This window comes from Labrus bergylta, chromosome 3 (assembly GCF_963930695.1).
Source record: "Labrus bergylta chromosome 3, fLabBer1.1, whole genome shotgun sequence".
Taxonomy (NCBI): Eukaryota; Metazoa; Chordata; class Actinopteri; order Labriformes; family Labridae; genus Labrus; species Labrus bergylta.
The window spans coordinates 30,338,671-30,353,133 of NC_089197.1; the positions used below are offsets into that span (position 1 = coordinate 30,338,671).

General features: G+C 40.1%; 1 protein-coding gene across 4 annotated transcripts in view; it reads right to left on the bottom strand.

Moving 5' to 3' along the window:
* The window catches only part of kiaa1549lb (KIAA1549-like b), a 71,561-nt gene that overhangs the window by 30,644 nt on the left and 26,454 nt on the right, over nt 1–14,463 (bottom strand). For all 4 annotated transcript variants that reach the window (XM_065953125.1, XM_065953127.1, XM_065953126.1 and 1 more), the window contains exons 2-6: nt 9,539–9,904; nt 5,720–6,205; nt 5,485–5,600; nt 837–1,056; nt 395–528 (exon numbers count right to left, since the gene is read on the bottom strand). In XM_065953125.1, coding sequence (XP_065809197.1) covers nt 395–528; nt 837–1,056; nt 5,485–5,600; nt 5,720–6,205; nt 9,539–9,904 — 1,322 coding nt within the window. The remainder of the gene's footprint in view (nt 1–394; nt 529–836; nt 1,057–5,484; nt 5,601–5,719; nt 6,206–9,538; nt 9,905–14,463) is intronic.

Consider the following 14,463-nt stretch of genomic DNA (forward strand, 5'->3'; position numbering starts at 1 on the left):
TGTTTATACAACATGATGTGAAAAACAGACCACAGTCCAAGTGACAAAGAAAGGAGTTGGACCAAAATGTTTTCGATGTAAACAGCTAGCCACATTTAACGTGACCATCATGTTTGTTTACTCTTAAACTGCGTTTGACCGCACGAAATTATACATTTTGATAGCGGACACTGGTTGTTGGTTAATGAATCGGTTAGTGTGTGTTGTGCTGAGTTGGCCGTCTTGTTGCACACCACACACTAAAAGAACTGAACGATCTGCCATGTGTGTGTGCTCTCACATAAATCTTTGAGTGTGTGGCAGGCCGAAGTCTAGCTTTGATTAACTTAAATACCAAGACACCAGAGAAAACGTACACAGTGATAGGAGCTACCCAAGGGTTACACCACGGTACCTGAACAGAGAGCCTGCTGTTGACGTTGAGCACTTTGGCCTGCGCTTCAGCAAACACCTTTTCCAGCCTCTGTTCCATCATTTGAGAAAACCGACAGGACTGGGGATCATCCCCTGCTCCCACAAACTGCAGCACTGAAACATAAAAACAAAATGAGCACACAAAAGTGAACAATGAAAGGACTACTAATGCCATTTTTATATTTCTGTAGGTTACAAAATTGTATTTTTGCTATATCTTGCTGTATTTATTTTGGAAACAATTAGAATATGATATATTTTATTGTAGGTATAAAGACTTGTTTTTTATTTTCGCAAGTCTCAAACCTAGTTTTCCTCTGAACTCTCTCCAGTGCACCATCACAGCAGGAACAAATACCAGTAATTCTCCAGCTGATCTCTGACTTATTTTTGTCTTTCATCCAGACTGAGCACCAGCTGACCTGTTTTTATCTGGAAGCCAGGGGCTGGAATGGGTCTCCATGTTGTCACGGGAAGGGGCAGCGCTGTTACCATGGGGAGGTACTGTCGCAGGTCTGCAATCATCTTATCACGGCCATAGGAGTTCAAGGCTTCCAGTAAAACAGAGGGAACGTAAACCATGTCCCCTCCAGTCACGTGATAAGCCACTGTCATGTTGGGAGATCCAAATACAGTCTCCACCTGAGAGGGGAAAGAAGAAATTCAAATAATGTGTCATCCAGGAAGTACAATATTCGACCCCAATAAGTGTTCAATATTTATTCCTAAGTGGGCCATGATAAAGAGTAACTACACTCATAATCAAGTGTGGGCAAGAGTGGGCTATAATTCCCAGTAACACACCGTCCACTGATGTCACAACGGTCTTAGAGTACATTTTGACATTACAGTTAAGTCAGATGTTACACCGTTTAAGATCAGCGAACACTAAAATGTGAATATGTAAATATACCAAAAAGCACCATGTTTCATAACATGAGTTGCATTTTCAGAGGTCAACTGAAACAAACTTTACAAAGCAAAATATGCAGAAACAAAATGTAGTCTGTTTTTGGCTCATTCAGAGACAACTTAATATCACTGTAGGTATAAAATAAATCAAGTGTGACAGTGTAGCTGTTATTACTACTGTAATAATGGGTGAATTCTTTATCTGTTTCCTTGAGGGTCCTGGTATGGTCCATGCTGCATGACCACTGTCACACTGTTGTTGTTAATATCAACACCTCTGCTATTCCTGTAATGACACGTCAATGAAAACAAACTAAATGAACCAAGTCTGAATTTGATTTTCATTTGATTCTGAAAAAAAAGAACCATCCACTAAACAGTTTCAAAACAGAAACAGGTTGTGTATCACAGTGAATTTCCCTTTGCTTCTATGATCATTAAAGTGCTTTTTGATATGTGAAGTTTCCCCAACATACCCTTGTTAGCTGTTCTTTTTATGGAGTTGTCTGACATATGAATATGAGACATCCATAGTGTGTATATTCTGTCCAGAACATTGACTCAGCTTCAAGAAACCAACTTGAAATGTCTTATGAAATGGATTTCTCAAAAAAACACTCATATTTTGGGTTTTTTGTTCATGTCTTGTAGCTATCTTTGTCCCGCACACAACTTCTGTTTGGTCTGTTGATTCCTGTAACCTTTAAATATAACCCAGAACAGATCACTCTGGTCAGAGAAAAATCAACAAATTATTGTGACTTTCTGTCTCTGCTGAGCAGTAAATAATCTGGAACAGCCAAAGAATTGGACTTAAAAGACATTTTTTATTTCATAGCTAGTAAATAAAGTGTGAACGTTTTAAAACATTGGGCCTTTATATGAATATATAAAGGTAATCGCCAAATTCTCAATATGGACTTTTAAGCAGGACCACCAGGTGGAATCAATCAGTCATATAAGCAAACGACTCAATGACTAAATGTTGAAATGTATTAAATTGATGGAGCAGTTAAAGAGTAGTCCAACCACTCGCAAACGAGGGAAACAGGACAGAGATTTATTATGATGTACAGACATGTGGAGAGATCTGTGAGGGACCGAAGGGCTGCAGGGAAGAGAGAGAGGAGAGAGAAAAGATGAGCGAGACATGGCAAGGACTGTTAAATGGAGAGTTTGGGACAAAGAGGCTTATGTTCCTCCACTTCTTACCCAAGAGGACAGGTATCACTGTGCCCTCATTCTCACAGAAACACAGGGGGGAATCTGTGTGTTTCGTGAGCACGTGTGATGATATTACCAAATGTTGATGTGTGGGAGTTTGACTTATTGACAAACTGTAAATGTAATATGAAACAGAAAAATTGAATGATGATAGATGTAATGAAACTAGGTGTGTGTGTGTATATGAGAGGTGAAACCAATCAGGTCAGTTATCTAAACCCATATGAAAGCCTGTGCTGACAAGAGGATCCGCTGGCCCAAACACTGAGAGCCTGCAGTCTCTGTAGCACTCTGTCTCCTTACAATTCAGCCTTGTTAAAACCTCTGTGAAAAGAGCCCTTTATTATCACTTCATCCTCTCAGGCTTCACCCATGTGAAGGTGTCATTAAGAGATTGCATTTCCAGCAAGCCAGAGAGTGGAAACACACCCACTGACTCTGTCTCACAGAGTTAGGACTGCTAAAGATTAACTCCACAGATTTCAGTCATTTCCAAAAACTTTTCAGTCACTGGAGAGGCTTTGCTACAGGAAACCAAAAAAGTTGACTTCTATATATATATATTTTTTAATTCAAATGGTTTAGACTTTTGGCCCAACTCATTAAGTCTATCTCTCATCATCTTTTTAACATCGGCACTGCACATCGCTCTCCTCCCAACCGTTTATAGCCTATAATTAAACACAGCAGCAATTTCCCTTGCCAACAGCTTGCTTCCCATTGGATGAGAGCACAGTGCTACTAAAAGGAACCCAAGCAATGTAAAAATGGGTGACAGGAGTGCACCGAAGCAAGGCACCTCCAGAGACCACATCAGGAGAGAGGCTGAACATGTGAGAGCACTGACCTTCACACAGGCAGGACAAATACACCTAAATACAGGCCTCACTCTCATTTATCTGATACTTCCACTCAGAGAAATACAATACCCAAGACATTTAACAGGACTGCTGATGTACAGGGAACACACACACACACACACACACACACACACACACACACACACACACACACAAAACATGTACTTAACACTTGCTCAAAATTAGAATACTCTAAAGGCACTCCAACCCACTGGAGAGTGAGAGGTAGTGTTTTTTTATGTAGGAAATGAATCCCATTTTGGGTTGCATAGTGGTCCAGTGGTTAGCATATAAAGTCGCCTCAAAGGAAGAAAGTTCATGGTTTGAATCCCTTTCGATCAGGGGCCCTTTTGTATACAGTTGGCATGTTCACCCTTTGCATGGGTTCTCTCCTGGTACTCTGGCTTCCTCCAACAGAACAATTACATGCATGTAAGGTAAAATGATGGCTGTGCTCGAAACTGCTTACTGTCAATCTATTCAGAATAATGTAAGTCAAAGCTCAGCAATCAGTGTTTTAATATTAGTATTTGACTGTAAGATAATGGAACATATGGAGTATGTCTTCATCTCTGTGTTTTACATATACATGTATATACAGCTTAAGGGACTCAAAACTGCATATTTTTATTTATTTTTATTGACCGCATTTAAGCACAGCTTTGCATAGCCAAAAGGTGCTCCTGGCACAAAGTCGCAGTGAGCGGAGATATAAGACACTCACTGGAGAGAGAGAGATTGGTTTTGGCACAGCTGGAACTATGATTGGTTCCACAAACGGCTTATCCACTGACACAAAAATCTTTGTGTGTGCACTGAATGGTTTGTATCACTATGGCAGGGAAAATGTTAAGACTATTTTCCACCTGCTTTTTTGTTGAACTAAATCTGGTGAGCCCACTGCTATGATACGATTCTATTTTGTCAAAGTGTGGAGAGATTCTCATGGTGTAAATAAAAGCACGTATGTTGTGAACATCAGGGAATTGGAGCAACACTCATCTACAGCAACTAATCTACATATTCTTTCAGTGTTGGTACAGTTACTCAAATATGTGCCATCACCTGTCTTCTGGGACACATTCAGTCAACCTAATTTCTATATTAGTCCTCATCTCTTCTCACATAGCCTACATGAGGGTCCTTGGTAAGAGTGTATTTTCACTACCCTAATAAACCTCCAGATTTATTGTAAGAGCTCATATAGGAACCATTCATAGTTCCATAATGTTAAAAAAGCCTTAGTCTAAAGCAGAGCTACAGTTTGGGTCAGTAAAAATGAATTTGTCAAAGAACATGTCATAGTAGCAAAAAGCTTGAAGGGAATAACAATCATTAATATTCAAACAATTTCCCAAACAGGGCTGACTTACAGGCTTTTATTTCATTCATTTTAGATTTTGTAACGCATATATTTGGATTCAAATTATTTTAGGTGTCACTTTTTTTATAGATTGCCTTTCACCTGATTTTGAGAATGTTTTTTTGTCAGCCCAACATTTCAGAACCTTTCAGCTTTAAGACATGTTAGTGACTCCAGTGCCTCTAAAATTTAACTTCTTACAATAATAGTCTTTTTTTTATATATATTTAAGAAGGTAATACATCTCAAAGGTACCATGATAAGTTTTTGTCCACAAGTAGTGACGTGGTGCTTTTCTTTTCTGAGAGTAGGTCAATGTTTTGTTGGAATATTATGTATGAAAAAAGCAGCAATATGATCGTGAATGTGGACATGACTGACATGATCCACAGTTCTGCCAATAGTTGAACCCAATTTTTAAAAAACAAACAAAAGGCAAGAACGAAGCGCATGTCAAGCAAGCCAACAATGCAGGTTTCACCATTTTTCCATACATTGGCTTTACTAATGTTTGAAGTGAAATTAAAGGTGATGCAACTAAAAAAAAGTGGTGAATTTGGTGAGAGAAAAAAGTAAACGTATTAAAAACAATCTTTCGCAAAAATCGTCATGGTACACCTCTCTCAAATAAATGGATACTTAGTGTATACTGATATGTTGATGCTGCTTTTTTCATTGATAAATCAACAGGATAAAAGATCAAATTCTTACTTGTGCCTGGGCTGAACTATCATTCAGAGCTTTCCTCAGGCCCTGACTGAGTCCCCTCCGTAGGTTCTGCCTCTGAATGCTGTCAAGTCTGTTTCTTCTCACATAGATGGAAACAACTAAGACAGAGAGGCAGACAACAAAGAGAAAAAGCGAGACAGAAATGGGACAAAACATGTTAAAGGAATGACAAATATCTGAATATCTTCTTAAGACTGTCAGAAGTATTTTTTTGTACCTGTTTTTACCCACAGCCTCTCTGTGATGTTGCACAGCTGCGGTGGAGCCTCTGTGGTGGTGGTGAAGGGGGAAATAAAGATGGTGGTGGCTACCCTGGGTGGGCTTGTTCTGGGGACAGGTTGTGTGAACATCTTCCTGCTGGTTTGAGTTCTGATGGTTGTGGTGGCCGTTGTCCTCCTGGTCACAGGAGTGGGATGTGGTGTGGTAGTGGCGATAGACTGTGTGGTGACTCTAAGGATGGGCGTGGTAGTACTGGGGTCCGTCTTGATGGTTGAAGCTACAGTTGTGGTGGTAACCTCAACAGAGGCCGTATTGGTGTCCTGTTGAGGGGGCAGAGGTGATACCTGAGATGTCCTCTCGGTGGGTCCAGCAGAAAGGGTGATTCTGACTGATTGAGAGGGGGCTAGACTGGCCACTTTTTCTTTGGGGAAAGTGAGAGCAACTGCTCGAGATGTTCCAACGGTCAAGTCGTCCGCCCCTGCCTCTGTAAGGACAGCAAAGGTCTTAGTAATTTCCTCCGAGTGATCAAAATCTATTGATAAGGTGAGACTTGGTGATGAGGATGAAGAAGTTGCAGGTAGAGGTGCAGGTACAGACACAGATGATGATGTATAGCTTGGGTACATGGTTGAATTGATTGACAACAATGATGATAATGGTGACAGTGAAGCTTTAGAGGACACTGAAATCTGTAAGGAGGACGAATGAGAAGCTTTGATACTACTATTTGATAGAGGCAAAGTCTCTGAAGACGATGGCAAGTGCTCTGCTGGAAGTGTGAACCGCCTTAGTTTGTCATCCGTTGTGTGTTTGATATGATCAATATCAGAGAGATCGCGTTGAATGCTGTCTGAAAGTGTGGCAGACGTAACAGAGGAAGATTCAAGAGAGTCAACACTTTCCAGAAGAGGGCTGTTTTTGTTCTTGTATACCAATGCGAGCGAAGGATCGTGTGAAGATGGTGCAGTGTCAGTAGTTATTTGAGTGAGTGCCGAAGAGCCATCTGAACCCTGTGCTGATGGAGTGAAAGGATTCACAGAGGCTTCTTGTCGTATATTGTTGGCCAAAGCAGATCTAAGATCACCTGGCAACAAATTCTGACTCTGTTCCTCATATCCTGATGTTCCTTTAATATATCCAAAAGATGTGTGTTCTCCAATAGCTGGATAAAGTGAAAATGGACCTGGAGCGACTACAGTTGAAGCAGTTGAGCTCAATACATGCAAATTACTCTCTTGTCTGTCTTCCAGCTTTGGATGTTCATATGATGGGCCATCTGCTTGTGAATTAGTATTTGCCTTATCAAAGCCAATGGATGTAGTTTGAAATTTAACAGCAGTGCTTTGAAAAGACACAGGCTTGGTGGCTTTCCACTGTGTATATGGCGCCATTTGTTTTGTGCCAATGCTGAAAATAACACCAAATGTTTCCCTGCTGTTTCGTCCATCACTGTAGAAAGTAGGTGGAGCAGAGGAAGGAGTAGAGGGAATGATTGTTTGTCCACCGAAATACAAATCTGATTTATTACTGTTAGCACTGGTTACTGATCCTTGAGATTGAGAAATAGAGTTAGTTGTTGGTGTTTGGGTAATATCTGACCAGGAAGAATTCTGATGGTGGCTCATCATTGTCACTTTATCCTTATGGGACACACTTGTAAGAGGATCTAATGCAGCATCAAAAGTTACTGTAGAAGTGTGGATTTCAGTGGGAGATCCTTTGAAAGCAACTTCAGAACCTTTATTAAACAACAAGAAGTCTTTTGCAACCGTGAAAGAAGAAAAATGTGTAGTTAGCTGCACTAATGGAGCACCCTGCTCGTAAGACGTAGCGTGTCTGATTGGAGTGGAGTCTTCATTTTCGTTTAATAAACGAGAAACTGAACTCTTTACAGCATTTCTCTGGAAGGGCACAACAGATATCTCTTTGTATGTCATGTGAACATCAGAGGCTGGTGATGTTTTAATGTTTCCTGCATTTATTTCCAACTTTAAAGTTGAAGGTGAACTGACTCCAGCTTGGTGAGATTCTTTGATATGCGAAGATATTTCAGCCATCTGGTGAGACTTATTTGGATCTTGGATTTTACCAAATGTTGTATAAAACTTGTTGGAAAAGTTTAGTAAAGATCTTGTTTGAAAAGGTCTTTGTGAAGGGGTAATTGGGAGTGATATTGTGGCTCTGGGTTGGTCTGCAAAATGATCCGGACTATGGGCAGACAGGATAGTGTTATCATCAGTTTTGTTGTGGTTTGGTCTGTAGCTGAGAAGCAAGGGCAATAAGTTTGTGGGCTGAGTGTGAGTGAGACTTTTAATCATAGTTTTGCCAGGCGCATCCTTTGCTAAGCTTACCAGAATTGTTGAACCAAAGAAAGTCATTTTTCTACTGCTGGAGGAAAATATAGAGCTTGGTGTCGTCCTTTTTCTAGGCTCCTGAGCCATGCCCATGGGAGACCCTGTTTGAGTCACAAGATCTACTACATTTCTGCCACTATTACTTTGCAAATCAAGTGGATCCGACACAAATGTGGAGGAGGTTGTTCCTTTTATGGTAACCAAACTGAGGGTTGAACCGGTGGTGGACTCTGGCCTCGCCTGTGTGGGTGAAAGTGAGTTATTCAGGTGAGCTTGAGTGGTTATAGATTTGAGTTCTGCTCCTCCTCTGTCTCCCAGGCTGTAATCTATATTGATGGCAGGATCTCTGGGGCTGCCGGGACCTGCTGCCATCAGTAAATCAGCAGGATTAGATGCATACTCTGAGGACACCATGTCAGACTGGATATTTGTTAGCTTAGTGATTGCCATTTCAGTGAGAGATGTTTTACCTGGCAGAGACTGGGAGAAAACTGTAAAAAATGATCCAGAGCTTCTGAAAGACACTTCTGGGAACACAGTCGGATTTACGCCATGTGAACTGAGAGGGGACGTGATTGCATCTCTCACAATTTTCTGACCCAGCGCTGCTATATTTTTTTCCTTTTCTGCATATGCTGTTGGATTTAACGTCTGCTCTGTGACATGACTGGCAGCTGAATATCCTTTATGATCAGCAGACAGCGATGGTGATCTCAGACTTTGTAAAGCTCCCTGTTGCATTTGAACAGCTCCAGTCTCTGGATGAAAAAGAAATGATGTGCTAATGTCGGGATAAGTAGTTGATATAGAGTTCACATTAGGATTTGGGGCTTGAGTGGGTCCATACAAAATATATAGAGGGTTTTGTCCATGGTTAGGACTAGTGTATGGTGTATTAGTTCTGGTTGCTGGTGTCTTGAAAACATTTGTGCCTGCACTCCTTGTGTATGTGTCACTCACAAAATGGATTGTTACTGCTGATGAATTGAACAAGTGTTTTGTCACTTTATTGCTCTTTTTGTTGCTGGTTTTACTCAAAAAGTATGATGGTATGGTTGTTGTGCGTTGAAGCCTCAGACTACCAGCCGCTAGGTTAACCACTAACTGAGTGGTGGACTGTTTGGGTGTTAGTCCGTCTGTCCATCCCAGAGACCCTGCTGGTGATAATGTTGCTGTTTCTGTTTGATGGGCAGGGCTGGATGAGAACCTTTGTGCTTGAGATGAAGCTTCATGGTTTGTCCACCCAGCAGAAGTTGAAAGTGGAGACAGTACGGATGATAAAACAGTGGTAATGGTCTGAGCTGATGATGAAAATGGAAGAGATGATGCTGTTGATGAAGACAATGACGACACATTCTGTTTTCCATTCATCATAGACACATGTGAATGCTTGGAGGTGCTTGATGCCATGTTAACTGTCTGAGGTGATTTGGCATGTTGGTGAAACACGTTAGAAGTCAAACCTGAGCTGGCAGGAAAGGCCCTCTCTCCCGCAGACGACGAGGAGGACATGTCTGAGCCCTTGCTGGAACTATGTGAAGGCCATTGGGTGGTGTTGGGGTCATCCCTGGTGATAGTCGGCGAGGTCTGACTTTGATCAAGGCTCACTGGATGTTTGACAGTTCCTGCCATGACAGTTAAGACAGAAGAAAAGGCAGGCTGCCCTGATAAACTTTCCACCTCAGACTCTGAGTCACCATCCAAATGAACGAGTGAGAAAGGCACCTCCTCTGCCACGGACAGGTCAGCCAATGGATGTGCAGAAGCAACTTTGACTGCAGGGTCGCTTGGTAAAGATGAGGAGCCAGAGGCATCATAGGTGGGTTTTTCTGTAAAGAAAAAGAAAAAGAAGAAAAAACATAGATTAAGATTAATTGCCATTCCGAATGCCTACTTATGAAGCTGTAGCTTTATGTCATCCCATTTCTCGTTAATCTATAGAAGTTCCTATAAGGCACAATACTTTGTTTGTTTGGATCCCAGCGTCAGTGTAATATATAAGTTGTTCTTGCTGGGGTCTGCAGTTTACTTTGTGACAATACAATTTACCCTTTTACATTGATAATCACAATACACAATCATTACACAACAGACATCTCATCTACAGTTACAAAAACTAACCACTGACACAAATTTCAAAATAAAAACAAAGAAAACAGACATTACAAAGGCTCTGACTGAATCTAAAGCATCTTAAGAGAAACATGTTGGCATAAACAGCCCATCAAAGTCAGGTTATGTTTAAGTTATTTATTTTTAAACTGTATTTGTTTGTTTGCATTATTCCTTTATTGAATGCTGAGATGATGCGGTTTTTGATTTAGGTTAAAATAAAACAACCTAATATAAATTCTTAATTGTTGTGACATTCCAAAGGAAAACCATTAGTGAATGCAAAAATCGTTTTTAACTTCAACTCAAGAGAGGCTGTCATTATTAACAATTGATCCTAACCCACAGTTAGGACCAGGTATTTTGGACCACTTGCACTTTTCTTATGCTAATCATTGAATTGCTACTTGGCATTTCAGTACAAAGTTATTGGTCAGCATCTCCACCAATGAGTCATATGCTAATATGGGAAATAAAAAGAAAAAGTGCTAGTAGTCATAAACATTAGCCTTAGATGAGACTAGCGCTGTGTGTTTGAAGTGCCTTTAACCCGAGTTTATCCTTTCTAATGGCACTATTGCAGTTATAGGGAATCCATTAATCAATAGTTATGTGTAAGGACACACTCTCTGGCTTCTCACTGGGGTTGGTGAATGAATCACCTAAGTGCAGAGTCAGGTGTGTTTGTGGCTGATTGGCCTTGATTAAAACCAGGTGTGGGGAGCTTATATATACTCCTGGAATTCAGTGCTCTGTGCTAACTCATTATGTCACCTTCAGAGGTAGTGAGAGGTTCTCCCTCTGTTGTCGCTTGTTGTCTGTGTGTTCATAAACACAAACAAATAACCTTAAGTGTATTCGTGTCTATTGCCAAAATAAGTTGGGGTGCTGGGTAGTTGATATACCCCAGCTTTTTGTGTTGAGTTTTAAGGCCTCCCTGGCAGCCTTTACTTTCGTGAATTGTTTCTGGGTCTCCCGGACAATGTAGTTTGGAGTCAGCTGCCTGGCAGCAGTGGTTTAGTTGTTAATTTTCGGTGCATTAGTTAGAGGAGTGTTTTGGCTCTATACTATTTTCATTGTTCCCTACCCCCCCTCCAATCTATCACTTGCGATTTTTGTGGTTATCCTTCTTGGATAACTTTAAGACACCCCTGGGTCCGCACCTGTGTCCCACTTTCCCGTTTTCCTGACAGTTATGAGCTTCTTGTTTAATAAAAAATCATTTGGTCTGCAGTTTAAATTATAATTATCTCATAGTTTAAGAGTTTCTACAACAATCTTTTGGGTTTGAAGCTCTGAATTTTGGCTCAGACTCTCTGCAGCTCTCTTCCAAAAGTGAAATGGTCAAATCCCCATTAGGGGGTCTTTTCAAAAGATATTTCAAAAGAAAAAGGAGGATCATGCGAAGAAGAGAAACACATGCCAAATGTTTTTTTTTCCACAACCTGGCAACCAAGAGCTGTTCTATGAATGACTCTGAACTGATTTATTAGGCAAAAAACGCTCTCAGATGACATGTTGTTTCCGTCCCATTAACTGGCAGCGTGAAAAATCTCATGGTCTAAACAGTGTGCATATTTATTTAGCCTGCGTGTCAGCATAAAATTACCTCCTCTAAACATGACAGATTAAGCCATTATAAAGAGCCAGGTATGGCACACTGCCATTTGAAAAAGACCTGATTCCAACAGTACACGTTCGCGTATGGCTCGGGTTGTCAGGTTTTTAAAATAAGCTGTCAAACTTATTACGAATGATTAAATGCCTTTCAAGGACAACCGTTTAATTCACCATTGAGTTGTTCCCATTTTGACCTGTGCTAAGGTGAGAAAACAAATCCCACTAACTATTCACAGATAAATGTTTTCTGATCGTTATAGACACCAAGGACAAACTTTTGTGTATTCCAAAGGAGAGGCAAAAGAAAAAATCTTCTAAGTGGAACAAATAGAATTATTCAAGTGATGGTAGCTGTGTGCACAAGTTTGGCAAAGATAACACCACTTCTAAACACAGACAATGGACTCATGTTGCAGTGTTTGTAGTCTGTGCAGAAATAATGCTGCAGAGGAAGAGATATGGATGTTTACATATAGAGTAGCTTTTAAATAATCTAGATGTTACAAATGCACCAAGACAGTCAATGTGAAGTTGTCTCTCATCAATTCAAGTCCTGTCCTCTCCCTTTTATTCTACACACATCCCTAACACATCCATATAGGGGGTTCTCTTATCCATTTCAAAAGCTTTGCAGTCCTGTCACACCTTCCACCCCCTCAGCATGTTTCTCTTGCTGTATTGCACCCAGCTACACTCACACACACCTCCTTCAGTGTGCAGGAGAGAAACTGAGTTTTGGGGGAACATTTTTGCTTCCATACATGTACCAGGATTGCAAAAAAAAAAGGCCACTCTAGCCACTCATATTTTCTCACACTGTGCTTGGAGTTCACTTAAATGAAAACACACTTTGAACATAAAGCGTATCATTCTGAGATTTGTCCAGCTCATACTGTGGAAATTACAGTGGGCCCTTGAGTCCATGTTTTCTCAATTACACACACCGTGGTTAGCCTAAGGCAGTCTGTACTCACACAGCTGACACTTTAAAGCTATCTGCACACATTTTGTCTGTCTTCAGATATTTTTCTGACCTTACATGAGAACTGTAATAGGATTTGACACCTATTCAGTAAAACTATGAGGTCACTAACCCTGAATGTTATTCCTAAATGTCACCAATACCCCAGAAAATTGCATGAATGCTTTTTATAATTTGTTTTCAGAGGAATAAATCTCTGAATTTCATTAACCAGCATAATTTGTGTTTAAAGATATGAATTGTTCTCTATAATTCTGCTTATGATTCTGTTCTTCAATGAATCACTAATGAGCTTATATGTGATTATTGAAATTGCTACCCCGCAGGTTTTAAACCGTTCGCTGAAAAATGTTGATGTATAAAAACACAGATTGGAGGGAAGAAAAATGTGTTCCAGTTTTCACAGAAGAGGTCCTAGAAAACAAAGGATACGTTTACTTCAAGGCCACTAAAAGGTCAGTCAGTCAAACCTCCTTGTCATGGAAATAAAAGAGAACTTCCTGGACCCCTTCCCTCCTGCTTAGCGTGCCCAGCAGAAACATGAATTTGGGTGCCTGGGATTGAGGCCAGGATGAACAGAGGTGTGGAGCACACCCGTGGTTTGCCACCTGCTCAGACTGTGCGGAGCATATGGGAGGATTTTAACAATGGACAACAGAGGACAAGGTGTGCAGATAAAAGGAGTTAGTGATAGAAACGGAGAGAACGGGTTGACTGCAAAATGGGGGAAAAGAAGTTAGCAGTTTGGTAAAAGAGTGAGAAGAAAGAAACCTTCTTATTTGCATTAAAGTGTATGCAGTCTACACGTCTGCAAGACTTTTCCAATAAAATGAATGTATCTTTTAGTCACTACTCAGTCCTGCTACCAGATTAACACATAACTTCCCATACTAAAAATAAAACAAGATTTAGTATGGACGTTTTTTATTTGGTTGAATTTAAAAAGATAGCAAAACATATAATTAAAATGCTTCTTAAAATGAACAAACAACATATTTTAAAATCAAACAGAACATGTACTTGCTTCTTCCTTAAGTGTCAGACTAATATTTTATATTTTTGTATATGCATGGTAAATTAAAAGTGTTTTTTTTTTTTTTTTTTTACTTTTTGGCTGGACAAATTCTCTTTTTGGAAATGTAACCGTGGGTTAAAGTAAATTGGAATTGCCATTTTGACATTTTAAGAACTGCAAGATTAATGGATCGTAAAAATAATGATTAACTGCTGCTGTGCAAGCAAAAGCTTAAACCAACACCTTCTTTAGCCTCTTAAACCCCACTGACACGCTGATGGATCACTCTTTATTTCACACTCATGCAGCGCAGCCAAAAATTGATCATTCAATCCACAGAACTTTGTTGGAAACTCATGTTTCAATTCAGCGTTTACACATAAACCAAACAGCTGAATTCAAGGACATGTATGGATTATGCAGTAAACATTAAGCACATCTTACAGCTTCAACAAAGAGTTGAAATATATTGATGAAGAATACAGCTGTGGGGAGTTAGATCATTTTCAACTTTGTAGCTACATCATGGGAATTAAAAGGGAGGAAACTGATTGTCAAATAAGTGAAATGACAATTACAATATGACCTCATCTAAGAAATAGATACTCCAAGCTTGTGTGTTTCATAAATTCTTGGTATACATTTCTTTACCAAAAAGA